The sequence below is a fragment of the Xiphophorus maculatus genome, chromosome 17, assembly GCF_002775205.1.
Source record: "Xiphophorus maculatus strain JP 163 A chromosome 17, X_maculatus-5.0-male, whole genome shotgun sequence".
NCBI classification, from domain to species: domain Eukaryota; kingdom Metazoa; phylum Chordata; class Actinopteri; order Cyprinodontiformes; family Poeciliidae; genus Xiphophorus; species Xiphophorus maculatus.
Genome location: NC_036459.1, coordinates 11,743,481 through 11,770,675, shown reverse-complemented (window position 1 = coordinate 11,770,675; position 27,195 = coordinate 11,743,481). Strand labels below are relative to the sequence as shown.

Genomic DNA, 27,195 nt, shown 5'->3' with positions numbered 1-27,195 from the left:
ACTTGCATACTTAAAGTCAGGATGGTGAGTCTAGAAAGTATCGACTCTAGAGAGCTGAATATAAATGCACGGCAAACTTTTCAGATTTGTTTTACCAAAATACTCCTATAGTACAATTCTCAACTACATAAAGAAAAAAAAAATCTATATAAATGGAAGTTTGTGGTTCAAAAGAGTGTAAAAAAGTCCGCAAGGCCCTAAATAAATAATCTAACACTGGGGTTTTTTGGGGGTTTTTTTTACAACCAAGTTAAAAGTGCCACATCTGGATACACAGGCAAAAAAATATATATATACAGTAAAACTGAAAACCCACAAAAGATAATGCCAGTCTGCACACTGGCAAATTCACACTCTGAACTTCTTCCAGCAGAATAAAAGTGAATTATGAAGCTAAGCCTCCACAAGTTCTGACTTCATAATGAACTCATTACCTGACATCCAGTTGTCTCTGGGCCACTTCTTTCTTCAGAGCATCGTGTTTGTCCTTCAACATGTCTGTGTTGCTTTCCAGCTCCTGGAGGAAACACCGACAAAATGAACGCAAGATCAGTGGAGACGATCCAGCAGAAGTCAGGTTTTAGAAGCAGGTTGTTACCGCTTCTCTTTGTACAGGGTGGCCATAAGTTTCCATACGTAGGAGAATGTAAAATGTATATTTATTTTATATTTCAGGTACCCAAGAAGATGTGTTTGACAAAAGAGCAAAGAACTGAAATTATACTGATGGCTGGATCAGGAAGCAGTCGCATGGTTGCACGAAACTTTAACAGAAAACGTGGAACGAGCGTTTCTGAAACTTATTTGCAAGTTTCAGAAAACTGGAAATGTTGCAGATCAACCACGCAGTGGTCCAAGACGTGCAGCAATTACACAGAGTCCCACAAAAATAAAAAACAGTTGTCCAATATAAAATGTTTATTTTTTCTATGTATGGAAACTTATGGCCCACCCTGTAGAGTTTGAGTTAATAAGCTCAGACACACACCTAGCATTACTGCGGGTTGTGACTGAAGGGATTAGTCTAAATCATGAGTCTGAAACCTGCGGATCTGGAGCAATAAGAGGCTGTTTGGACCTTCTGCACTAGCCTTTGGTAAAAAAATAAGAATAAAGAACCAACTAATGTTTGATTTATTCATTTATATCCACTGCTGTAATCACAGGGATGTTCCTGCTAAGCCTTAAAATGTCCAGAAATACATGGCTGCACCAGTATTCAGAGTTTAGCTTGTAGCTTCAGCTGTAGCATGTTGAACATTCACTCTCAGTATATCTGTGTTTTAAATGATGACTGTCCCCCCTCAACTAAAAACTAGTTGAGCCACCCAAGCATTTGCAATGGCACGTTTTCCACCCAATGTTGTTGAAATATTTCACTCTTGTTTGCAAATTCGTTTTCATTTACCCACATCTGATGGTTTTGGTGCACGGAATAATTAAAAAATTAAAGTCATCCCTCTTCCATCCTCAAACTACAAAATAAAAACTTCCTTTTAAAAACAGCTAAATACACCATATGTTCTCAACAAGCATAGAGAAATGCCTGATTCATATTGCATCATTTTATTTGGAAAGTTGTGCACACAATTCACATAAAGCATCATGGGTCATATGAGCGAGGTAGATATGAGATTGCTTTCATCTACAAGGAGGTAATGTGTTTCATGGCCATTTTTTGACTCCAAATCTGTAATAAATTTTTTTGCCATTAGCGAAACAGCAACAACCCAGAGAAGCACATTTGGAATAATCTGAAATTGCAAAATCAGTAGAAACGGATCAGCGGTGCATCTTCGAAAGACATCAGGGCCAGTTGCCGGTCCAAGTTGTTCAAAGCTCAAATGCTACTCTTCAAAAAGCAAAATCTGCTAAATATATATTTTGATGCAACATTTTGAGAGTTACTTAAGGGGCTTTGGTCCAGTCATGCAAATCCAATCATATTTTATTCAGCAAAATGGATGTCTTTGTTGTTGCTAATGTAGGGTGGCTTTGCTAGATTTGACAAATTCGCACAACATTACGAGTGAAAAGACTAAATTATAGGGATTTAATGTGCCCTGTGCCATTAGAGTTCTTTACACAAAGCACAACTTTCACCTAATACTGAAGAGCAGCACAATGAGCCCATGAGTTAATGTCTTTTCCCCCCTTAATTAAACAAAGATAATGATACATAATAGATATTTACTGTACCCTCCACAATAATTGACACCCCTGGTAAAGATTTTTCAAAAGCCTTCAGATAAATCTTTTATTAAGGCAGTCTAATCACACACTTAAAAAAAATGGAGAGAGAAGTCAACCTATTTTTGTACATTTATTCATTAGTTTCAACATGCAAGACTAGCGCGCCATATCTGAATGAATTTCATGATACGCTTTGGATTAATGTCCTGCTGAAAAACATCTTCTTGTGGTGTTTCATGTACATGACGCCGGTTTGGAATTACGGTTCTGCAATTAAACAGGATGTTTTTACACATTTCCACAGCATAAACCTTTATAAACTTTGGGATGAAGAATATGTATTTTTTGTAGAAAAAAAAAATAGAATCCACAAAGTTCACAAAGGATTAGTCTCAGCTGGAGGATTAAAGCAAAACTTATATTTATCCTCTGTTAAAACTGCCATCACAGCTGTAATCCTTGCCTCTGAAACTAAGTCCAGGATGGTGCAGTGATGAACTTACAGCAGGTTGTGTTTGAATTTCTCTCTCCAGATGCTGCTTCTCTTCCCAGAGACTGCATGGTGGTGAGGAGAAGCCAGATAAGGCGATGGGGGAAGGAGGGCGGGGACGTAGTTAAGAGAGAGAGAGAGAGAAACCATGTTTCAGTTCCTGATTCAACGGAAAGAGGAATGCACAAGAACTGGCGAGCAATTTTTAGAATCTGACTAATATGGATTTTCTTGTAAATTAGCCTTCCACTGAGACAAATAAGAAGAAAAGTAGTTTAAGGCTTTACTGGTGAAGACACAGGTAGCATACAAATGGCTCAGAGTACACACAACAATCTAGATCTTAGAGAAGCACATAAATCGTGGGCACACACTATGAATGGGCCTATGAGAACATAATTTCTATGAATTTTTCATCTCCCCGAGGCAGATGCCTTTTGAGCAGTCGATTAAAGTTTGTATGAAATAATTTCAAGTCAGCTTTGTCATTATGAAAAACCTTACAACAGCACATACTGTACAGCTGCACGTTTCACAAGGCAAATGATATTAATCTTCCTGACAAGCTGAAATATTGGATATTAACTGATACAGAGAAAACTGCAGGAATGCTGCAATGTGGGACTCGGGGATGGAGGGGCGGTCGAGGGGGGAGGAGAAGAAGTGCTGAATTCCTGTGGGTCTGCATGAGTAGAGATAAAAAAATATGATGATCCTCCTTTAAAAAAAAAAAAAAAAAGGGGGGGGGGGGCATTTTCATGGCGAGCGTCTGCTTGTCATGTGCCGACTGATAGCTGTGCGGAAAAGAGGCGAAAGAGGAAAACAAGCCAAGGAGAAGTCAGGAAGATAGAAGGGCTTCAGCTGGAACCAGGGGAGAAGCAGATAGCGAGAACACAAGAGAGCTCACTGGTGGAAAAAGAAGTCATGAATAACATGCTCTCTGAATATCTGTTGCAGATATTACAGAGAACGCAGAGCAAGTGGTTTTTATTTAACATTTAAATTACTGCCGAGCCACTGACTCTCTGTGCCAGAGCCTGCTCTAACAAACCACAGCCTCCCTCTGATCACATCTTTAGCAAACAAACACTTCTACCCAGGGAATGGTTTAACGATGCAGATGCAACACAGAGGGAATTGTAAAGCGAGAATGATAATTAAATAAGTGTTCGTCAGCCAAACGTCATCTGCCGTCTTCTTCTCTTGATTATGTTTGTAATTTCGCTTCCTCTCCACAGTTTAGCAGAAAAAAGCTAAACGTAAGCTTAAGAATAATCCTAAATCAATGATCAATGTAGTAGCCCCGACTTTTAAAAGCATTTATATGTACTTCAATGTATTGGATTTTGTATGGTTGAGCGACACATGCTTACCCAAGTTTATGTCTGACAAGAAAATTAATAAAACACAATCGACTAATGACTTTTAGCGCAATTTTTTTTTTGTAAAACGCTGTAAAAAGAGCTTATGACAGATTTACATAACTGCGAACCATATTTAACATTTTTTATTAGTAAAACAATGTCCCGAGCTGTACATTCTTTCTCCTCCACGTCAAGATTATTCATTGTATAAATTCCAAATAAATCACATGGACGTTCATGTTTCTACTATGACTAAATCTGGGAGCGCCACGTATTTTCGTTCCACTTCAGAACCAAACAATTACCCAACATTTTCCCATATACAACCCCTAATGTGCGATTGCGAGCACATGTTGCACTGTTTAAGGGTCAGAAGCCAAAATATTTGGCAGAAAAAATTCTGGAAAGACCGAGGTATGTTATCATGTTGCCTAGTAATTTTCCGCTAACCTCCCTTTCACACTTGACAAAGTGAAGTTTGTGTACAGAGATACTGGAGCAAGTGGTTCTTCTCCATAACTTTGGGTGTGTTTGACCTTTCAGAGGGACTCTTGGAAGAGGTGAGGGAGGAAGAAAATAAAAAAAACCTGCAGCAATAAGGAGGAGAATTGGTTGAGATGAGGAAAGGGGCTCTAGAGAACAAAAGTAAAAGAATGTTGGAGTAGGAAATAGTAGGGCTGAGAATTCGGACTAGTACTGGAACGAACTGGAGCAAGTTCACTGGAAATCTCCAACGAGGTGATTAATAAAAACAATCTTCAGAAAATATTGATTCTCTTGTTTTTCTTGAGTGAATAGGAAGGGTGTAAAAATCTGAAAAAAACAAACAAAAAAAAAAGGGACACTTCTATGAATATTTGTGCGTGTCCAATTCTCGTTCACCTTCACCTCTATCATAAGTCAATAAAAAGATGCTGCCTCATGAAGCTCACCTCAGTGTTTGGTCCCTAGTTACAGCTGTGTGAGTTTGTGTGTGTGTGTGTGTCTTAATGTGCACGTAAGCTTTCCTACCACACATAACGTCCTCCTCCTGCACTCTAATTTCACTTCTGTCTTCTGTTCCGTCCCTTGTGTTCCTCTCTGATGTCTTGAGTTTGCATTTACTCAAGTTTCCATTTCCGATGTGTGCATTTTATGCGCAGTGGCTGCAAGTGTGTGTAAATGCACGCACGCACGCACGCACGCATCCGTCTTACCGCTGCACTCCGTGCCGTGCTGCGTGCTCTCTGTCCTCAGCAGCTCGCAGTTCATTGTGCGCCTGCAGGAGCTGTCGCCTCAGTTTGCTGACCTCACCGTCGGGCTCCTCAGGGGGGCCCCGCTGCTCTTCTGGGCTCCGTACTTCTACCTGGAGCCGCTCCAGCTCAGCCTGACGCCTCTTTGCCTCTCCCAAAAGCTGCATCTCGGAACTTTGCGCACTGCAGAAGAACAGAATAAAAAATGGAAACAAATGCATTACATCACATACAGCCGAATAATTCTGTTCTAATTCTTCCACAGGAAGAAAACTGAGGACAAGCATGGACTACTTCTTGCAGACATTTGCTCTAAAAAAATGATTACCCCAGTGTTGCTTTAATTTCCTTCAAGAAAGCATGTTAATTGGCCTTCCATGCCTAGTTATACTCTAGTAATTACAACTGAAATACTAATGAAGTATTAAATAACTTGGTAATTCTCTCATTAAAACTAAACCTTAATGTAACGCAACATTCTATAAACCTCCAGCCACAGGAAAATCTTTTCACAGCAAATTATTGCGGTTCAGTTTTCAAGTCAAACTTAACTGGCACAAAGCAGCTGAGAACACAGCAAACTAAATATACAAAGTTACATCTTGTTTTTAATTCATAAAAGAAGTGCCGCTCCGCTCTCGCTGGAGCGGTTCGCAGCCGAGTGTGAAGCGGCCGGGATGAGGATCAGTGCCTCCAAATCCGAGGCCATGGTCTTGAGCCGGAAAAGGGTAGAGTGCCTTCTCCGGGTCAGGGGGGGTGTCCTGCCCCAAGTGGAGGAGTTTAAGTATCTCGGGATCTTGTTCACGAATGGGGGAGGAAGGGAGCGAGAGATCGACAGGCGGATTGGCGCAGCGTCTGCTGTCAAGCGGGCGCTGTACCGGTCCGTCGTGGTGAAGAGAGAGCTGAGCCAAAAAGCGAAGCTCTCGATTTACCGGTCGATCTACGTTCCCACCCTCATCTATGGTCATGAGCTTTGGGTCATGACCGAAAGAACGAGATCGCGGATACAAGCGGCCGAAATGGGTTTTCTCCGTAGGGTGGCTGGGCTCTCCCTTAGAGATAGGGTGAGAAGCTCAGTCATCCGGGAGGGACTCAGAGTAGAGCCGCTGCTCCTTCACATCGAGAGGAGCCAGTTGAGGTGGCTCGGGCATCTGGTCAGGATGCCTCCTGGACGCCTCCCTGGTGAGGTGTTCCGGGCACGTCCCACCGGGAGGAGACCCCGGGGAAGATCCAGGACACGCTGGAGGGACTATGTCTCTCGGCTGGCCTGGGAACGCCTTGGGATTCCCCCGGAGGAGCTAGAAGAAGTGGCTGGGGAGAGGGAAGTCTGGGCCTCCCTTCTGAAGCTGCTACCCCCGCGACCCGACCTCGGATAAGCGGAAGAAGATGGATGGATGGATGGATGAAGTGTCATTTTTTCATATACTAGATAACTTGACATTTTTTTTACAAAGGATCAGAATGAGTCAGGATATTGCAATGTACTTTTTAAAAATAGATTAATTCATCCATAACTGTCTCAATTAGAATTTACAGTTATGTTATCATATTTTAATCTCAAAACATGAGCAAAAGACAAACCTGTCGTCAAGCTTTAGAAGCAATTTAAATGACTTGTACAGACAAATATTGAACCCAATACGAGACAAAAATGAAATAGCAACACACCTCTTTAAAGTATCCTGAAGCAGCTCAAAGCCGTCTTTCACCTTTGTGAATGTAGCCTGGCTAATTTTGCCCGAGGACAACATCTGAAAAAACAGAAATGGTGATCATAAATTTGAAAAGCAGTTTTTCTTTAATGTAGAATATACTTTAATATTCAGAAAGTTAGAATGTGTTCCGATAAGGTGTAATCATAAGGTCATTAAGCTCATATTTCCATGATAAAAATGTGTTTTTTTAATGGTTTGATGTCATATTTCAATCTTAAATATTAGCTGTATGCAAAAAATGATCACAATTACCAGAAGAAAAGGGTTGAAATCACCAGTCTGAGTGATCAATCTGTCTGAGTTACACTTAGTAAATAGAAATACTAATTAACCATCTAATCCAGTCTTTTCTGTGATGTGATGGACGCTGATTTAAAAGTATGATTGGAATGAAATGCAAAGATCTGAACTTAATATGGGCCAAATTGGGTTACATATAAAAAAAACCCATTATGAACAGACATCTAAAGTGCCCTGAAGTAACATTTATAGCAAATCTGCACTACATGCATAAACAGAAACGAGAAACACAAAAAGGAAGAAGAGTATTAAATCTGAGGAACAGGTTCAAACTAAAAAAAGAAAAAAGTTATGGTCATTGTGTTTGAATCCTCCTGAGTGTGTTTGTCGAGTCAACTTTCATTACAGAAATTCCTTGTCTTTGGAATATATATATACTGTATATATATTAAACCCACACACACACCCACACACACATGCAAGTAAACGGCTTACAGCTCAAAAGTCTAATGTTATTTTGAGGGAGAACCAAGTTTTAGAAGTGAACAATTGAACTACTTTAGTTTTTTGTGGCTTCAGATTGAATAAAAGTTTGAACTTTTTAAACAAGAGAAAGTTTGGTTTTTGCTCCAACACATAGGAATTTTTGTTTTAAGAAAAAATCTTTCATTTATTGTCTGGACTCTAATAGAATGAGTTTGATATATATATAAAAAAAGACGAACAACAAGATAAAAGAGGCCTTTTTAAAAAGGAGTTAGAGCAAGTGGAGGCAAATAAACTTATTTTGCAGTCAATGACTAGAAGAGAAGAAAATCGAGCAGATCTAACTGAAGAGCTTTCATTGAAAATGGGCCATAGCTAATGATTAGGACACATTGTTCAAGATCACAAACACAATAGCTTAGTGATTGAAGGATTAAAGCAAAAACAAAGAAAAAGAACTAGGACAAAAAAGATAAAAAGCAAAGCGTAGCACAAATATCAACTGGCAAACATTATAGGTGAAATTATCTCCAGGAGTTGTGAATTTTCTCCCTTGCAACAGGAGCTTTGAGGGTACGAAACAGAGATAGAAACAAAGGACAGGTGGCGTTCCTCTCTTATCTTTAGAGCCAGGTTGGTGGAGGAGGCGAGTAATGAGGGATAGCCTCGCCTGTATCGCAGAGCTGCAGCACTGAGGATATCGCCGGTGGAACGGCGTAGTAAGTTTTTCCAAACGTTGCGTACACGCTGGCGCACCGACCGTATATACGCCCTCGTGGGCTCGTATCTCGCCCCAACTTTAAGAATCGAGGATGGATGGCCGTGTCTTTAGATTCAGCCCATATAAATTGTTCACCTCTCTGTTGTCATAAGCACTCGCAATGCTCCAAGGTCTGAAAGGACGGAGATATAAATTGGACGGCTGATGCGGGTCGTTAACATGATTTGTTCAGATTTGTTTGCTTTTGTGCAATCACCGAAGGTCAACAGACTACAAAAGATGACTTTACGTCTCAAAATGTACGAACTCCGGAAGTGGAACTTTGGTAATAACAAGAGATATATATATGTATATGAAAAACTGACCATTTTTAGAGTCCTGGTAGCTGCCAGTGTTTATGTTTTAGCAGCGCAGATGACATCAGTGAATGAACAAACATCCTGGCTGTACACCGAGCATTTATCTGTGAGAAGCAGCCCGAGGCGCTTTCTGCAACCCTCTCTTATTCTGCTGCCAGAACTGATCTGCTGCAGTGAAGGGGATTGGCTGCTTCCTGAAATGCTTGCACGAGGCTTACATGTGGCAGCACACCTTTGAAGTGAGGGATAAACAATCACTAAAAAGGAATTTATGCAGGGATTGTTTATATTTCCCTTCACCAGAAAGCAGGGATGCAAACAGTAATGAATATGAGTTTAAGTTCAGTAGGTTTGTGGCATGTATATCAAAAAGAAGCTGGCGGCTTCAGTAGTCTACACCCGAAGGGGGGGGGAAGAAAAAAAATGACGACGGCCATGAGGCATAGCACTGCATTCCACTGTGTGATGGAGAGAGACAAAACCTCTTTATGCCTTCATGTCCTTTATGCTTTTTGAATTGAAAGGGAGCCTGGAGCAAGAAAGAATCCTTTTGTTATGAGAAGTTTCCTTGTTGTGTTATCCTTTTGGAGGTTGCTTTTTTTCTACAAAAGTCTTGAGACACTTCGGTCACTGAAATCATCCATCCCTCCATCAATCTTCTTCAATTTATCCAGGTTTGAAGTAAGAAAGAAGAGGTAAGAAATCCAAGAACAAAACCCCAGAAATTTCCATCTCCAGCAACCTGGATGAAAAATGTCCAAATATTGGTGAGAATTCAGTCCTTTCAATGCAGAGGATCAGTGGCTTTACTCAGAGTTCATGAGATTGTTTTCAGACTCTTCCATTTTTTTTTCTCCGTCAAGGAATTACATGTCTGTGTTTTCTTTAGATGGTGTTGGAAGACATTATGCCATCACAAAATGACCCAATAATAGTCAGTTTATTTATTGATCTATAAAACACATGTGGTGACAAGTTTGAAGTAAGAAGGAAGAGGTTCCATTATCCATTACCATTAGCCACTTCTTCTGAATTTAAGGTTCAACAATTGGCTGTAACTCATCTAAAATATCCATAATAGTTAAAAAAAAGAACCCGCCAGTGCATCTTCAGTGACTTTAAACCACTGAACTAATACGCCATCCCAGTTTTTGTCTACATAAAAAAACAAATTGTGCCAAGCTGAGAATTTTATTGCAAGCTGAAATCAACTCAAAGCAGATTAACATGAAGAGAATTGCTTCATGAAGAAAATGTGGTCAACTCTGCACAATTAATTTGTTCATACTGTCTTTTAATTTCTATAAGATGGTTACTTGATGAACATGCCAATCAAAGTGTTCTTTCATTTATGGCAATTCCAAACAACCCCCCACTCCAAAGAGGAAGACTACTATATATCTTACTGTGAGATACAAAACAAGTCTGCTGTCCATTGCTGAACAAGGCTTTATTGTCTTATTGTTTATGTTTCAGCAAACAAACCAATTCATAAACCCATCTCTAGTGACAACACAGCAATTAAAACATGCAATCTTATCAGCCAATGGCGCCTTGGAGAACAAGGAAGAGACTACAAATTAGTAAGCTCTCCTAAAGCTCTGCCAAATTGTCATTTGAAAAACTATCTTTTGTATTTTGTTTACCGAACATATCCTTAAGACTAGGAAGTTCAAATTTGATGCAAGGATGAACAAACCAAAGACAGAAATTATATAAATTTATCAATTTCTTTGTTTATACTGCCATATGTTTTGGATCATATCTTTTCTAGTACTAAATAGTCCAAGATGCCGTTAATATATAGTGATTTCCAGAGTCTTTAGAAGACAAACATGCCTTCAGCACCACAAATCCTGTATCATTCTTAAAAGTGAGCTAGGGGCTTTCCCAGATATTGAATTTTTTTCTATCAGACCCACATGGATCGTCTGGAGTCAAAATTCATAAGTCATAGCTAAGCATCTTGACATTTTGCTATACTGCCGTGATTGGTTTCGGGTAAATTGCACACAAGTATTACATTATAGGCAATGTAACAGTTTTCTGCTGCTGTAATAAAGCTTTGAAATGATTTTATATGGCCTCAATTTATACAAAATGAAAATCTTGCACTTTAAAAGGGATGTTTACATTTACATCCAACCAGAGTGGATAACATCCAATCGTTGTTATGAAGTCTTGGCGACCACAAGCCAGATTTGAATTTAAAAAAAATATTTCAGATACATTTCTTCAGAATGAATTGGTAGGAAAAGCTGAAATATACATAAAAAACATATTTATGCTAAATTAAAAGCTAACATTTACAGTGAAAATTAAGATTGTGAACTCCAGAGCCTAAATTTGAGACATGAGGGAAACATCCAAATAAGCTCAAGAGTCTGAACAGGCTCACTGAAAGGGTCTTGAAATTTTAGAGACAGTTAAATTCCCAAAGCATGAAGACAGCATCACCTAATGTCTGCTGAGTTGATAATTAATATGCACAGATGTTTTGCTCCTTTGAGAAAGTTGCTGCCTTCACAGTGAAGAAAGTGGGCAACATTACCTGGGTGATGGTGAAAAACCCAGCTTTTCTCACTATATGCCCTCAGTGTACCCTCTTTACTGCCCCTCCTTCCCAATGTCACACCCCAATCTAATCTTTCCCCATCTCTATACTTTCTCTCAATGCTGTGGAAAGTGTTTTGTAATACGCAATAGTACTGCCCCTCCCATCCTCCTAAACTCAGCACTCGCTCTCTCCCATCCCTCTCTCTAACTCTCCCTCCCTCCCATGTCCTGATATTAATGACACAGCTATCTGAGGCAGCAGCAGTTCCCCTGCGCTCTCCTCCTCCTGCAGGCTGCACTCATACACACACAAACGCGCGGAAAGATACAAACAGAGCAACGCACCAAAGCCAGTGAGATACTGGACGCGCGGTCTTGTAGGCTTTTTACTCAGAATCTTCAGGCAAATGCTCACCTAAAATCAACTCCGTCAAACTGCAAGTTGATTTTTGAGGCACTTGCATCCACTCTTGTCAACCTCCAGGCTTGTTTTGCTTTTACAAATCTTGTTAAAATGAGGACAACATTGCTCTGCATTTGTGCCGCTCTCCTGCTCATGGCCACCTTGGTGCCACAAGCCACCCTGGCAGCAGAGTACTCCGTCAACTCTCACCAGCGTTGGGACGCCAGAGGAGCTTACAGTCTTGGATCTGAATCTGGTCACTCCACCTCTTGCCCCGTGAAACTTCGACCCTCTGGCCACTGTGGGAGCTCTGGAGCTGGAGGCGAGGACAGCGAGGAATGCCCCTACCAACTCACCTTGCCTCCGCTCACTATTCAGCTGCCCAAGCAGTTCAGGCTGCTGGAGAAGACAATGAAGGAGTTGCAGAGCCTCAAAGAGGTGGTGAACAAGCTGAAAAGCGGGTGCCAGGAATGCCATGGGGAACGGAGCAATAGGGTCTTTGGATATCAGCAAGCAGACCAGGGACAGACACAGATCCCCATTCAAGGGGATGCCGGAGAAGACGCAGGTCTGGATCTTCAGAGGGGGTCCAGCCAAGAGGAGAGGGGAGATGGAATGGTTCCTGGAGCCATTTTGGACGGTGCCAGACTGGGGCAAGGTTCCAATTTTGGGAAAATCACTCCAAGCCCAAGCAGTATGCAGGAGATGCAGGTAAGAGGCAAACGTCTTCAAAATGAAAAATGTATTGATGTATGCTTTTTACTTTAACGTATACAAAATGTCACTGTGACAAATTTGACTTGTAACATATGACAGCTTGGGTTTACCCTAACCCCCGTAGTTTGTAAGGGCAATGCAAGCACTGCAATGACAGCAATGCACCATTTCATGTACTTCCATCATAAATATGATCACATTCAGTAAGCCTAGGAGATTGGTCCTGTTTTTAACGCTCAGACAGAATTACCAAATTACATGGACAAAAGATGAGCTGTAAAAACATTGGGAACACCTTAGATCTGCCCAGTCAAATGCACCCAAGTGGAACATAAACAGACCAGATGCTTAAAGACCTGCAATGTCTTTACTGGCACCATTCCACCAGGGAAAATTCCTGCTACTGTAAACATGGATGGGAAATCAGCATTAGACAACAGCCAATACGGCGACAAAAATTGGGAGCCGAGCGGCAAGCTTGTTGATTCTCACAGCCTCATTGGCAGACTGCCAATCGTCGCGCAGACACCATTCCCATTCCGAAATTCACATTGGCTGGCGCCTATAATAATCCACCTGCTTTGTAGTCAGTGCCAAGAACAATTTTCTTTACTCCCGCTTTCGGCCTTTTTTCCTCAGGTGAAATTGAACAGGATGTCGGCCAGCCTGCGCAACGCCAGGAGCCAGATATCAGCTCTACAGGGCAGACTGGAGGGACTAAACCTGCTCAACATTGACAACGTGCAGGCTATGGTGGACAGACGGGTGGAGAACATCACCGGAGTGGTCAACAAGCTGAGCTCCAGCTGTACTACCCAGTGCGCAGCACAGAACAGCCCCCAGTGTAAGCAGTCTTCTTTCAGGATTCTTGGGGGGTGATTATGTAAATAATTAAAATCCTTTAATCCTCTAATATTTGTGCTATTCTTGTAGCATAACATTCACAAGACCCTTATGGATGTATTTTTCACAGCACAACAGTTGCAGCAGTCTTTGTCATTTAAACGGGTTCTTATCGTTGTGTTCTCCTCCCATGCATGTTTAGCAACGAATGCGAGAAAGATTAAGAGCTCTCCCCACTTTTTGTTTCTGCTACACGAATTCAACACAGATGTAAACTTCAGCACTGACATTCCTCATGCAGTTTTGGGTTGTGTTGAGGTGAATTTTCTGGCACAGTGGCAGTCCAATCACTCCAAAGTGGACCCTGCAATCACTTGAAAAAACAAACTCTGCTCTATCGCCGCCACCTTACAAGGACTTCAGTTTTACTGAAATGGGAAGTGAAAACATCTACACTACAAGTTCCCATACAACATCCCTATTTTAATAGGCGGTAATAATGATCCTACACATTTTTGTGTGGTCAAGCTATGCTATTTCAGACTCAAATATTCATAGGCCGTTCAACACAAGTCAGGCTTTAACACTATAACACATAAGTTTAAGGACTGACCACTATTCATCTCCTTCTGAGATGTGTGTGTGTGTGCATTTGATGTTACATTTAAAAGAAACAATTGTCCACAGGCCCTCTAGCAAAAGGCTAATTTGCAGACAAACGGGCAGAGGTCAAAGTCTGGAAATGCAAATATTTTCTATAATTTGGCACCTTTTTCCATTCTAATCTAGATTCAGAAAACACTCAAATTTTTCCCACAGGACATACAAACCCTCTCTGAAGCAATTAGCAGGAGATATTTTTGGATTAGACTTGGAAATATCCATCACTGCATTCCATCTTGGTTTTATTTTAAACGAGCAAAATTCTTTCAAGTTGATCATGATGAACAAGAGCGAAGCAATATGACAGCCAGGCACAAAAAGCTGCATTTTCATTGGCTCTTACATAACTAATTCAAGTGCTTTGACCCTCCATTATCCTTCATATGGAGCAACTCCAAAAAAAAAAGAGAAACATACTTGACTTCACATTTCAAAGAGTTCAAAAAAGCTTTTAATGTAAAATCTTATTATAGTCTCTCTTAAATCTATTGATAGCAGCTACAACCTAGCTAAACCCCACATGCATCCCACTTTGCATTGATGTAACATTGATGTAAGACTCCTTGCATGAGAGCACAGCAGAAATGCAAACAACAAAGTGAATAATATCCTGATGCTGCATGAATGGATGTGACACTGTATTGGGGCTTTCATGTGGAAAACAGATGTGAGCCTATTTCTAAGAAGATTAGCTGGGACAGTGGTGTGAAGGGAATCGCGTCTCCTTCTCTCGCCTCTATCTCCTAACTTTGCTCCAAATTCATATTTTGTCTCTGTTGCTTATTATTAAACTTCTACCTTCTTAAATTTTCATTCCAGTTCACCTCACCATGTCTCTGCCCTTGCTTCTCTTCTTTTGGCAGTCATGTTCTTACACTTTGCTGCATAGAAAGAGAAAAGACTTGCTAATAACACAAGCAGTCGTTGAGGCGGCTCTCCTGACATTGCACAAGTCATGGATGGCTCGCCAAGCCAGCGACACTCGTCTTTGTACACCCATCCATCACGACGAGCTGAAAAAAATTGAAAGTTAGTCTTCCTCAGGTTAAGGATGTTTGCCTAATGTTGCTTCATGTCAATCCAAAAAGAAGAGAGGACATAAAACAGCTGGTACAAGAGAAATCGGAAAACATCTTTTGACGAGAGAGCCGTTTCATAACGCGGCCTTAGGTAAATATTTAATTGCGTCTGAACTCAGATTTTTAAGATATTTATATCCTTTCTTGTTTTAGGAGAACAATCCAGACCTTAGAAGTTTACCTTAACTTCTAAATCTGGTTTTATGTAGATATTTTAAATCAAGTAAACAACGTTGCATGTACATCAATTATAAAGTTCTACTGGGCTTTAGCTTTGAATTTACTTGACACATGAATATATTTCCTTGCATTTGATACTTTATCACACAAAGCTTGATCACCTGCTAAGCCAGGCTGCCAAGGATGTATTTGGACCTGCCAAATTCTGTATGAGCACCGCAGATCAGAGCTACCAAATATATTGCATAGATGCAACACTAATATCTTTCACATGGGTAAAAACTAATCTTAAAATGTAAAATACTGGCAACAGTTTTCATGTTCACACACATGACCCGTTTTTTTTTTATGAACCACAACGTTTTTGCTTTTCTTTTTAACATTTTTTTGGTACAACGCTCATTCGTAAAGGCAAATGTGTGTGAATAGATCTCTTTTCTTTTCAATTGTCTAGTATTGAGCAAGTAAACATTTCAAATTAATTGAAAAAAATTACAAATTAGATCATTTCAGCAAAAACTTTATGTTTGGATCATTGAACTTTCATCCTAAGATGACCAGTTTGACATCAGTACGTGACAACAATACTTACGTCAGGAATGAGTGTGTAATCCACCACACATGATGGAGGAGTTACTATGGTCACTGCATAAACCAACAGTGCCATTTAAGTCTAGGCAAATTTTTCACAGACCAACAATACTAAAAGAGCAATAAAGGCATTTTGACAGAGTGCTGTAAACATTCCTTTTCATCTCAGCTGCCAATTCCGATAAGCATATTTCTGCAAGGAAGTAATGCTCAAGGCAAGCTGATAGCAGTTCAAGCGTCAAGCCACAATTACTCAGTAATCAACAATGTGCTTTTCTTCAAATGTGATGACTGGATGTTTTCTCTTTGATGAGTTTTAGTCCATCCAAACTGAACACACTCTTGCTCTTTTTTTGATCTTACAATGACCTCAAGGGGGGAAAAGCCACCACTTCATAATACAAACACGTCTCTTCCACCCTCCCCATCTTTAGAAGGCCAACTGTCTTGCTTTTATATTTATTTTTCATGATGAGAAATTAGTTTGTCTGAACAGGCAATGTGCTTTTTAAGCAGTTTAAATGTCTTTAATAAGTTTGTCAGTCAGTCAGACAAATCAGCTTACATTCACATACCAAGCAAGTCAGTGAAAGACAAAGACTGCAAACAAATCAGCTTGTTAATGTCGGTAATGCTCAAAAGCATATGATCAAGTCTGACAGTTTTTTTCTTTCTTTTTTTTAAAAAGTTTTTAAAGTTTTTAAAGTTGCCTTTTCTTTTAGGCTTAAAAGTAAAAATTAATCACCAACAACCCATTTACAACAGAACTATATTTTTAAATCTCAGGCCGGTATCATCTGACGTTTTAAACTAACATGAGGGGTCGACTTCAGCTGGAGATTGAGGTCCGTTTTTTATAAAGTATAGCAAATTTGAAGCAAAACCGCATAGCAACCAGAGAGCGCTGGGGTTTTCTTTTGGTTGTTGCAGACATTATTAGTGCCATCTCCTATTGCTATGACTCAGAGCAGCTGTCCTCTAATTTAACTTAACAATCAGCGACACTTGACAGTCTTTCAGACATCAGTAAATGACTGATACTAAAATTAAATGACTTAAAGGCTCAGTGCCAGACTACCTGGTCCATCCAGGGACACTGGCTGCCGCGTCAAATGGATGGGGACAAACCCGGAGGAAGTAGTGAAGTTCAAAAACTGCACTTAGACACAAAGTGTACAGGACAGAGGAAAAATTTACAGGTCAATACTTTAAATGCCAAGTGCTGACAGAGCCATTACTGTGACAAGGGTACAATTTAACCTCACACTTGGCTTTTAAACCATTCTCCATAGTGAGACTCGCCAGCAGCAGACCTTTTGCGGCTTAAGTGCCTCCTGAATTGCAGTAGGAGAATAAAGTAGACGTGTCTCTGAGCATCTGGAAACAGCACGTTTCTTCTACTCAACACACACATTATTCAGTCTAGACTTCCCCTCCCATTACCTGAGGTTTATGTCAGTTTTAATTCACCATCCTGCCGAACAGCCCCAGCAGTGAGTCAACAGCATCAACAATGGAAACTCAAGTGGGGTCCACATGCTGCTCACCCAGAGTCAGAATGAATTCAGAGGGAAGTATGCTTTTCTAATCCAGTTTCACACTTTCCCGACTTTTGACACGTCCGTCCCCGTCAGTCCATAAATGCTGCCTGACACAGGCCTTTCAGTTCATATTTTTAGGTTGGACTCTTGACTTGCTGTGCAGCGCAGAATAAAAAAAGCAGGAAACCCAGCAATAAAAAGAAATGGCAGGGGGAAAAAAAGAGACAGGGGATAAGAATTAGATTTTTGGTACAACATTTTAATCCAAATATTGACAAGATTACTTAAATATTGGAACTGCACAATATGTCAAATCACATTCTTTATTGGCTACATCAGTTTGCACGATATTACAATCGCAAATAACGGCTTGGATGCAATTTTTAGTAGGGTTTTATTTATTTAGGTTCCCTACGGCCACATTACTCAAGCCAATTTTTTTTTTGGCTTATTGCCTGGATTCACTGTCCTTGATGCCCACAGAGTTAGATTTATTGGGACTAAGATGCCAAGACTTGGTGAAAGGGATGGGGAAATTCTAATGAATGAAAAGGAAGAAGAGTTAGAAATAAATACTGTAGGTCAATCATGATCAATACAATCATTGCAACATTAACATTACAACTGCATGTTTTCTCTAATGTGGTGTAGTAGACATGCTAATTACCACTATCAAGGTATAACAAGATTTAAAAGCGATAGTTTTTCATGATACAGTTCTTATAGGTTAAAGAGGGAGATGTGTAGAAAATGGCTTCAGAAGTTTCCCAGAGTAACTCACTCAAGACTGACACTGACTGATTATTACAGTCCCTTGCTTTAGTAGAGAATATTACTATTCAGTAAAAAACTTGCTTTCTCTCAATTTTTCAACCAGTCATCGTAGCCCCTCGGGACTGCTCGGACTATAACGCCCTGGAGGTGAGGAAGAACGGTGTTTACAGAGTGACCCCTGACCCTCGCAATGGAACATTTGAGGTTTTCTGTGAAATGGAGTCCTTCGGTGGTGGCTGGACTGTCATACAGCAGCGCCTGGACGGATCCGTCAGCTTCAACCGCACATGGGCTGAGTACAAGAAAGGGTTTGGGAACCTGAGGTATGTTGTGTTTTTTTTTGTTTTTTTTAGATGCATAAAAACAGAACAGCTAGGCACATTGTTAAATTCATACGCAGGAAAAGATAGAGCTCAAATAGGGTCACAAGAGGTTATAGTGCAGCTCTTCAGCATGCTGACTGTGGTGTTGTAGTAAACACCTCGTAGGTATGGAATGAGAAATAACCCTATTTACATCAAGGTTAATTTAACCTGACAGAGATCTGGACTATAAACCTCCGAATTTAACAGCATGGAGGATATAATAAAATCTGCAACTGCAAAGCATTATACGATTTGTAGGATGCAGCGCTTTATGAAGCTTGACTCCCCACTTTTATGGCGACTGTGGCACTAAACTAGAGTACGCTTTTAATATTGGAATGCAGGCAGTGCAGAAAATCCCATCCTGACAGCGTCATTATTGAGAAAAAAAATTCAGTTAAGAGGTTGGTTCTATGGGGGTTTCTTGCAATGTAGAACACTTTACTGTATTATACACAAGGAAGTCAATGTTTTCTATGCAAACTGACTCTTCTATTCTTCTGGCACTAAAGATCAGAAACTGCCAGTGATGGATTTTGATGTGCGTGACATTAGGTGGCGGAGACAGTGCAAAAAAAAAAAAAAAAGAAAAGAAAAACCTCAACTGTCAGTGTATTGTCAATATGAATCAGTGTCCACCCTGTAAAGTCGATCAGCATTGTGTGATGTCTCATTTGAGGCATCACACATCTTGCGCTATGTGTGATGCCTGGAGTCTTGACTGCATTCCAGCAAATCAAAACATATTTACAATGATCAGTTTAACTGGATTATTCTACAGCAGTGGCTTTTCAATTGTGAAAGCACCACTGGTAGAACTTGACATGCCTTGTGCACAACAGAACTTGGTTGGAAGTAAGCAGTAACTTAGAGCTAACTGACCAAAAATGTTTAATCTTTGCTTTAAAAGACATACTAGAAATAGGATGAAGTGAAAATTTAAAAAAAAGACGTCAGGACCCACTCAGAAAGCAAAATAGTTACAAGTGCTGGTGGCTACTTGCTGTGTTCAAATGACCTGAAAGTTAAACTGTGTTCTAGTAACAAGATAACTATACAACTTACCAGCTGCAATCAATGCCCAGGTTAATGTGGTATATGTGTATTTACATTAATGATTTTAAAAGCAAACCATTTATGAAGTTACTAAGTGCAAAAAGGGGATGCTTAGTTTTTTTATGTATATATACTGTGTATATATACAATTATATTGCAAAACAATCCATCTATATCAAATCAATTTTTAAATTACTTTTTATAGGATAGCAAAATGCTTGGGTATTTTGTATTAAACGTCTATTTGCAATCATCGCCACATCCAACAACCTTCATCGTGAGTTAGCTTTATTATTTAAATGCAAGCGATGTACTCACAGAATCTGCAGGTTACTTACAGACAACACTGCAGGAAAGGAGTGCGTACGTTAAGAAGTTTGCCCCTCAAGCCTCAACTTAAAATGCCCGGCCTGCTCTGCGAAGCCATAACAATAGCGCAGCCCACCTGTTCTCAATATCGCAGACTGTTTGCCACCTGTTTTCACTAACACCGATTGATTTTCACATGTAAAATAAGATTCTGCCCACGCAAAATCTGCTTCTTCTTTTTTTCCCTCCCCCCACAGGCTGCAAACTTTTCAGAGTAAAATCAATTATTTAGCACACAAGGCTGTTGGTGTTTAGAAAAGATAGAAAAGAGTGAGAATAGTGAGAAGCGCACCAGGCTTCTGCTTTATCTGGATTCAACTTTCAGATCAATATCTTTATTCTTTTTTATCTTCCCTGTTGTTTTTTCTAAGAAATAACCATGGTAACTTCTTGATAACCATGCCTGCAGCTCCAGCACTCCCTCCTACTAAAAAAATAATAACCTCTTTCATCCATTTATCTGTCACACCCCTCACTGCTTTTGCTTCCCATCCCCACAGTCTCTCATTTGTGGAGATAAGTTAATTTCGTTTGAATAAATATACGCAATTTCTAACTGTGCCAGTATTTGAGCTCATTTATATTGTATGCCTGACTCTTGGTTTCCTTCCTTTCTCCTGTTCCTCGCTAATCTGTCTGGCAGAAGCGAGTTCTGGCTCGGCAATGACCACATTCACCTGCTGACAAAGGCCAAAGACATGATTCTGCGCATTGAGCTGGAGGACTTTGAGAATGTCCGGGAATATGCAAAGTATGACCAATTCTACGTGGCTAATGAGTACTTGCGTTACCGACTCTCCATCAGCGGGTACAGGTAAGAGTATTGTTGTTTGTATGTTTGCTGCCGCATCTGACTCCACACTGCTGATTCATATTTCAGGCAAAAGGCTTGTTTACACTCGACAGAAGCATAATTGTAATAAATTTGGGGGCTCTTAAACATGTACTTGTCATTATCAGGTATAAGCATCAGGTATAAAGGCAGCTGGATATTTGACCACTGGTCTTGGGAGACTTGGTAGAGGTAATTTAAATTAGATGGTTCCTTGGTCAAGATCTGGATTTTAAACAGTCCAATAGTTTAAACCAGAGAGCGGTTGTGGTTATTTTAGAAGTTACTGGTAGCTTACTTTATCCATTCCAGGGGCCAGTTTTATCTAAATTTGGCTTCTTTGTCCTGTTAGAATACCCAATTTTATTAAAGTTTCAACAATTTCTTGTGTTGAGGGAAGTGGAAAAACTTGGAGGTAGCCCTAGCTCATTGCAAAACTCATTTTATGTAATGCATCAGTCCCATATGGTGGCACAACCACCATCATGCTTGATACTCAGAAGTGTGTCTGAAGTAGAAAGGGTGAGGTTTCTAACTTAAAGAAAAATGTACTATTAACCAATTCTGCTGCAGAGTGGTCAAATATCCAGTCAACGTTTTTGAGCGCAACATGTTCTATCGTTCCCTCATAAAAAGATACTTGGAGTGTTGCGTTGATTCTGTCATGCATGTTTGAGACATCTTTGAATCTCCCATGGCAACTAATCAACTGTGTGAAATGCCTGGGTAAACCTAGCATTCGAGGTCCAGCTCCATCAGAGCTTCAGTTTCTAAACGTTTGAGCTTTTACTTTCCAGAGCAGCTCACCCCTGTGACTCTCCTACTCGGCTCCTTCAAACTAGCCAGCAGCAATTAGCAAACACCTGGCGGAACTGCACATCTGCTGAGCGCATTATACGATCTACTTCTCAGTGCAACGCTGGTAAAAAATATTGTTAAAGGGGTAGTAAAGGAGTGATCTTAGGATGATTTACTGAAGGTCGAATTTCAGAAATAGCAGGAGTTTTTAAAGAGACAGAGACCAAATTTCAAGGCTTTGAATTAGAGAGTCAATTTTCTTTTATACGTGATATACTGTATATAGAGCATTCTCATAACAAGGGAAGTTAATAATACCTTCACCTATCCTCTCTTACAGTGGAACAGCTGGGAATGCCATCAGTTTCAACAGGCACTTCAACCACGACCAGAAGTTCTTCTCCACCCCCGACCGTGACAATGACATGTACCCCTCTGGAAACTGCGGTGCGTACTACAGCTCTGGCTGGTGGTTCGATGCCTGCATGTCTGCCAACCTCAACGGGAAGTACTACCACAAGAGGTACAAGGGCGTCAGGAACGGGATCTTCTGGGGAACGTGGCACAACATGACAACAGAGTACTACCCCACCAACTACAGGCAGGCCTTCAAGACCGTCAAGATGATGATACGGCCCAAAAACTATGTTCCTTAAGAGGACAGGCAAATCTTCACACAAGGAGGAGAAAATTCAAGAACACAAAACCCCACACCTTTTTGTGTAGCCATTCACACATGCTTACATAAACACACACACACACAAAGACAAGTGGTAAAGAAAGTTTGACTGCAGTACCAACAAAAATCATTGTGAAATATCATATTGTGCCATCCCATTTTACTGTATGCGAGCGTGGCCTTTGAAATGTTGGATTAATATGACAATAATAATAATAATAAAAGAAAATCATCTGTGAAAAATGACAGACTATTAAAAAAAAAAAAAAAGCAGCGTAAAGGCCAGCCTCCTTCAGGGTGCTGTAATATTCCACGGGACGTTAACGTGAATAATTTTTCACCGGTCCCTGACATTTCTCCCACTTTCATCCTGCTGCATCGTGCTATAATCCCTGCTGAGACACAGCACAGCACAGCACATACCAGTAGTAAAAACTAATGAGCTATCATTTTCTCTGCTGTAAATGATTTCATAATTAACAACGACCACTCGAGTGAGGGAGCTTATGACAGAGTTTTGTGTCTGAAATTACTCATAAAAGACATCCTGCTGGGACTGTTTAATTACACTGGGGCAGTGTGGTAATGCATCATTATCCTAAACATTATGAAATTCGCCAGGGAAGATGTGCGGCCTTTGAGGTATCCCTATAGTTCTACTTGTATGCGGTAGAACTTAGATTACTGACTATCTGACAAATTGCTCTTGACACTTAACAGTTTCAATTATTTTCCTGTCATTATCTCTTGGTGCGCTGTACAGCTCTTATTGTTGACACATTTTAAACTTTTGGAGATTCTCCTCATCAACCTTGTGTACAATACTGCTATCTAGTGTTAGAAAACTGTATAGCACCATATAGTCAATTTTATACACACTGAAAGGCAAAGATGGACTAAAGAAGTGTTCATGTTTGATGTGTACAGTATTTATTTTACTCTGTGATGTAACAGAGCTTTTATATTATATGTATGGTTGATCATACAGTACAAAGTCTATACACTGTTGACTGTGCATATTTGTGATCGTTCTAAGCAAATCCATGTATTTGGACCTTTGTGCATCTACCACATTGATATTTTTTAGTCATATTAATCTGTCATGCCAAAAATAAATCTACATTTTTTAATAATTAAAAAAAAAAGGTTTGCGTGTACTACATTGCCATATTTGTCATTTTGATAGAATGCCTGGGAATCAAATGCAGTCACGGCAAAAAACAAGTTTTGAAAGTATTTCATTATGCATCGGTATGGGGTTCCATTGAAGTCTAATGTTTAACTGTTATTATTCACACCACACCGATTACTAGACAAACATGAACATAAAGGAATTGTGTGTAAAACTAAGTATGCCCCTAATTCAATGACTTGTGCAAACACTATTACAAGCAAGAACTTTAAGTAGTTATTTTCTGTATGACTCAGTCTTTTCCCCTGCCATAAAAGGACTTTTAGTCTGGTCTTATTTACAACATTGGTTCAGGTCATTGAAGTTTCTTTTTGCACAGCTCTAATAAAACATCCCATCATAGCATTTCTGTCATGCTAGGGTCTGGACAATGACTAGACAATTGCAACACCTGAATTTCTTTTGTTATACTTTCTGTTGCAAACTTCTTGCTTTATTTGGGATTATTGTCCTGTTGGAAACCAAATGTCACTCAAGCAGATAACCTCCCTCTCGACTCTACAGCACCTTATCATATACAGAATTTGTGGTCAGTTTTATTGCTCATCTTTCAAATGTCAATATTCTAGAAATGATGTGGTTCATTAAGAAGCACTTTTTGAAGCATAAAGTCGTGCTTCCTTTCATATAACTTTTACACAACAGAAATTGTATAAAAGCAAAAACAAGACACATTCCACAGGTGTCAAACTCCAGTCCTCCAGGGCCGCTGTCCTGCAACTTTTAGATGTGCCTCTGCTGCACCAAACCTGAATAGAATAATAGTTCCTGAATAGTTATGGTCATTAGGTAACTAAGCCATTTCATTCCAGTGTTTTGTAGCTGTGGCACATCTAAAATCTGCAGGACACCGGCCCTTGCGGGCTGGAGTTTGAAACCCCTGCAAGCATTTAACATGTCAGCTGAAGCCTGCAGTCTGAAATGGAGCTCTTGTGTGTTTCCAAGTACTAGACAGTCTTATTTTTGAGCAAATTTGCAGGCATCCACTCAATCAATCTAAATGCTTTCTACCCATGAATTAGAATTTTCACTGTAGAAATAAGTTAGAGCTTAGAAATTGTTCTTACCATTTGCTTTGTTTCCCATTTGATGTTGCGTAAAGTGAAGAATCCTGCGTTTAGGGAGGGCACATTGGCCGTGCAGCTAATTAGCGACACCTGGTTTCCAATCAGCCGCCTGATTGGCTGATTATCATCAGTCTGACAGACGCATAGGAAGGTATACTTAATTTTTCACACGTAGCTTCTCCATTTGGTCTATTTCTTTTATAATATGTCTTAATAACATGAAATCTGCTGTGGTAAAGATGAAGGATTACGTCCTGATTCCCTTTTTCTAGAAATAAAATGGAAATTATGTTCCGTTCTACTCTTGACACCGAATGGAAGGTCTATGAACACGTAACCACCGAACTTTTACCTCATCCAGAACCCGGAAACATGAATCAGGTTCGTCTTCCATGGTTGATTTTCCGGGAGCAAAATATTGTTGCTATTCTATTGTTAAGCGTAGCAGAGTTGGAAAAAAAAAAAAAAGTTCGTCTGCACTGATTCTTCTTTACCCAAATGGTGTGTTGTCGTAACCATAACAACGACGTCACACGTCTCCCACGCGTCGCTGAGCATTGCTGGAAAAAAAATAATAAAATGCGACAGCAGTATTTCCCGTCCAGACAGATTGGTAAATAGTGACGTGCAGAAAGCGGCAATTTGTTTAGTCGTGAAAACATACTTTAATTATGCAATTCATTTAATTTACTGTACTCATTGGTAGAAAAAATATATATAAAATTACCTAGCGTACGTCCCCATTTGAAGAAAGTGACAAATTTAATGATTATTAAAACTAAATAAAATTCTCATGTTTGCTCTATTCATTAACCCCCTTTTTTTATCAACTTAAATATGATCTATATATTGTATATTTTATTAATATTTGCATTTTAATTCATATTTTTACTGTGTAAATATATATTTGTCTTCTGCTCCTGGAAGAATAAAAAATCTCAGTTTTACGTATGCATTTTATGCAGTTCTCCTTTGCACTGCTGAACCCTTTTCCATTTGCAGTAGTTGTCCACTAGATGGCAGCAATACGTCTACTTACTAGGCTCTAAAACTAGGAAACCTTTAGCCCAGTTCTTAATCGCAGAGGATAGACTTTAAAATACTTGTGTTAGTCTATATTCAGTTATTCACTGGCACCAAGAAACATTAAATATCTTTTGTCATTGCATCAAACTTCCAGACCAATCAGGTCTTTTGGTTCAAATCTACTTTACACCCCAAGTGAGAACCAAGCATGGAGCAGCAGGATTAAATATTTATGCCCCTCTAATCTGGAACAAACTTCCAGAAAACTGCAACTGTTGAAACACCTGAATTCCTTTTAATCTATGCTAAAAAAAAACCCTATTTGATTAGAGTTTCCTTTGAGTGAAAATACATCCATTTTCATCTGAATAGCAGCTTTTCATTACTTCTCTTTATTGTAATGTTTCTCTGTTGTTTGTTGTGATATGTCCGTATCACGTAAAGCACTTTGAACTGCCTTGTTGCTGACATGTGCTATACAGATAAATCTGACTTGATTTGTAGCCCCCTAAGGTCATGTTTTGGTCTTAATATCATAGAACACAATGGTAATGAAAATGTCAAATGGCTAACCATCCTCAGAGATAAATAATCAGTGATTCAACTTACCTCAGTCCAAGGGGAATTGATGACGATGCAACACTCTTTTCAGTTTCTTTCCCACCGTGCATCCTGAGAGCTTGAAGGGGCCATCATTCACTTTGTGCAACAGCTGGTGGAATGTGTTATCCAAGCAACAGTGGGCTTGCGGTTCAGAACAACTTCCTCATTGTTCCATTCATCCTGAACTCTTCCTCAATGCAGCGCAAGAGACCGTTTTAAATGTATGGTTCTGGTTTACTCTGAGTTCATTGGCTGTTGGAGGAACACAGTAAACATCTTCAAACACTACAGAGAAAGACGACGCAAACGAACTTGTATTTAACAAAGGTACCTGAAAATCAAAGATTTTTGTCAGCACAAGTCTCTCTTCAGAGTCATGCCTAAGTAACCTTTAGGTATTTCTTTTCTCAACGACCAAAATGATTCTGCAGATGATTTGCAAGTCAGCAAGGCTTTTTCAAATGCAGCATCAGGCAACATAGGCAAAAAAGGGATGAAATAATAATTGTAATCCTACTGATAATGTTACAGCTGATTGTTTTGAATCACCAGTTAAATATTATGCTTTTACCATCCATTATAAATATGAAAAAATTACAAAGTGATATTCACACTCAAATGGGTGTGAATGTCAATAAATCAAGCATTTTTTTTTATGAGACGTAGGTTCATAGTTACACAGATAAAAAATATTTCAAAAAACAATAACAAAAGTAAATATGAAACCACGAAATCAATAAACAATTCAACTACACCATATTAAGTACCTATATTAAGGTGCTGCTGTAAACCACTATCACTTGGGATGAAGACCACCAGATCATCTGCATTAAGATGGTCTGGTGGGGTTTTACCTAGCATACTTTCAGCTGTATGAACAGATTATTTACATACAAATTAAATAAAACTGGAGAGGAAGCCATATATTCCACATTTACATTGAGCAGTATCCAAAACCATGCAAAAATACTTAGTAAATGTAGTCATACACTGATTACTTTTTCACATATTGCCATGTTACAGAAGAAAAATTTAATTATTAATACAACACACTGGCTGTA

General features: G+C 39.6%; 2 protein-coding genes across 2 annotated transcripts in view; one reads left to right on the top strand and one right to left on the bottom strand.

The window, feature by feature from the left end:
- The window catches only part of ccdc146 (coiled-coil domain containing 146), a 58,260-nt gene extending 33,286 nt beyond the window's left edge, over nucleotides 1-24,974 (bottom strand). Inside the window, exons 1-5 of the mRNA XM_023350471.1 lie at nucleotides 24,858-24,974; nucleotides 6,948-7,030; nucleotides 5,244-5,462; nucleotides 2,697-2,748; nucleotides 435-517 (exon numbers count right to left, since the gene is read on the bottom strand). Coding sequence (XP_023206239.1) covers nucleotides 435-517; nucleotides 2,697-2,748; nucleotides 5,244-5,462; nucleotides 6,948-7,030; nucleotides 24,858-24,899 — 479 coding nt within the window. The 5' untranslated portion in view covers nucleotides 24,900-24,974. The remainder of the gene's footprint in view (nucleotides 1-434; nucleotides 518-2,696; nucleotides 2,749-5,243; nucleotides 5,463-6,947; nucleotides 7,031-24,857) is intronic.
- Nucleotides 11,606-22,516, top strand: fgl2 (fibrinogen like 2). The gene is made up of 5 exons (XM_005799079.3): nucleotides 11,606-12,470; nucleotides 13,116-13,320; nucleotides 18,251-18,470; nucleotides 20,581-20,751; nucleotides 21,908-22,516. Exons 1-5 carry the CDS (start codon nucleotides 11,871-11,873, stop codon nucleotides 22,221-22,223), a joined length of 1,512 nt encoding a protein of 503 aa, XP_005799136.1. The 5' UTR covers nucleotides 11,606-11,870; the 3' UTR covers nucleotides 22,224-22,516.
- Nucleotides 24,975-27,195: the final 2,221 nt, after the last annotated feature.

Excerpts from the sequence above, each read along its gene's own strand:
- fgl2 (XM_005799079.3), top strand. The coding sequence starts at position 11,871 with ATGAGGACAACATTGCTCTGCATTTGTGCCGCTCTCCTGCTCATGGCC. Across the intron at positions 12,471-13,115 it reads GCAGTATGCAGGAGATGCAG|GTGAAATTGAACAGGATGTC; the intron begins GTAAGAGGCAAA and ends TTTTTTCCTCAG. Across the intron at positions 18,471-20,580 it reads AAAGGGTTTGGGAACCTGAG|AAGCGAGTTCTGGCTCGGCA; the intron begins GTATGTTGTGTT and ends TCTGTCTGGCAG.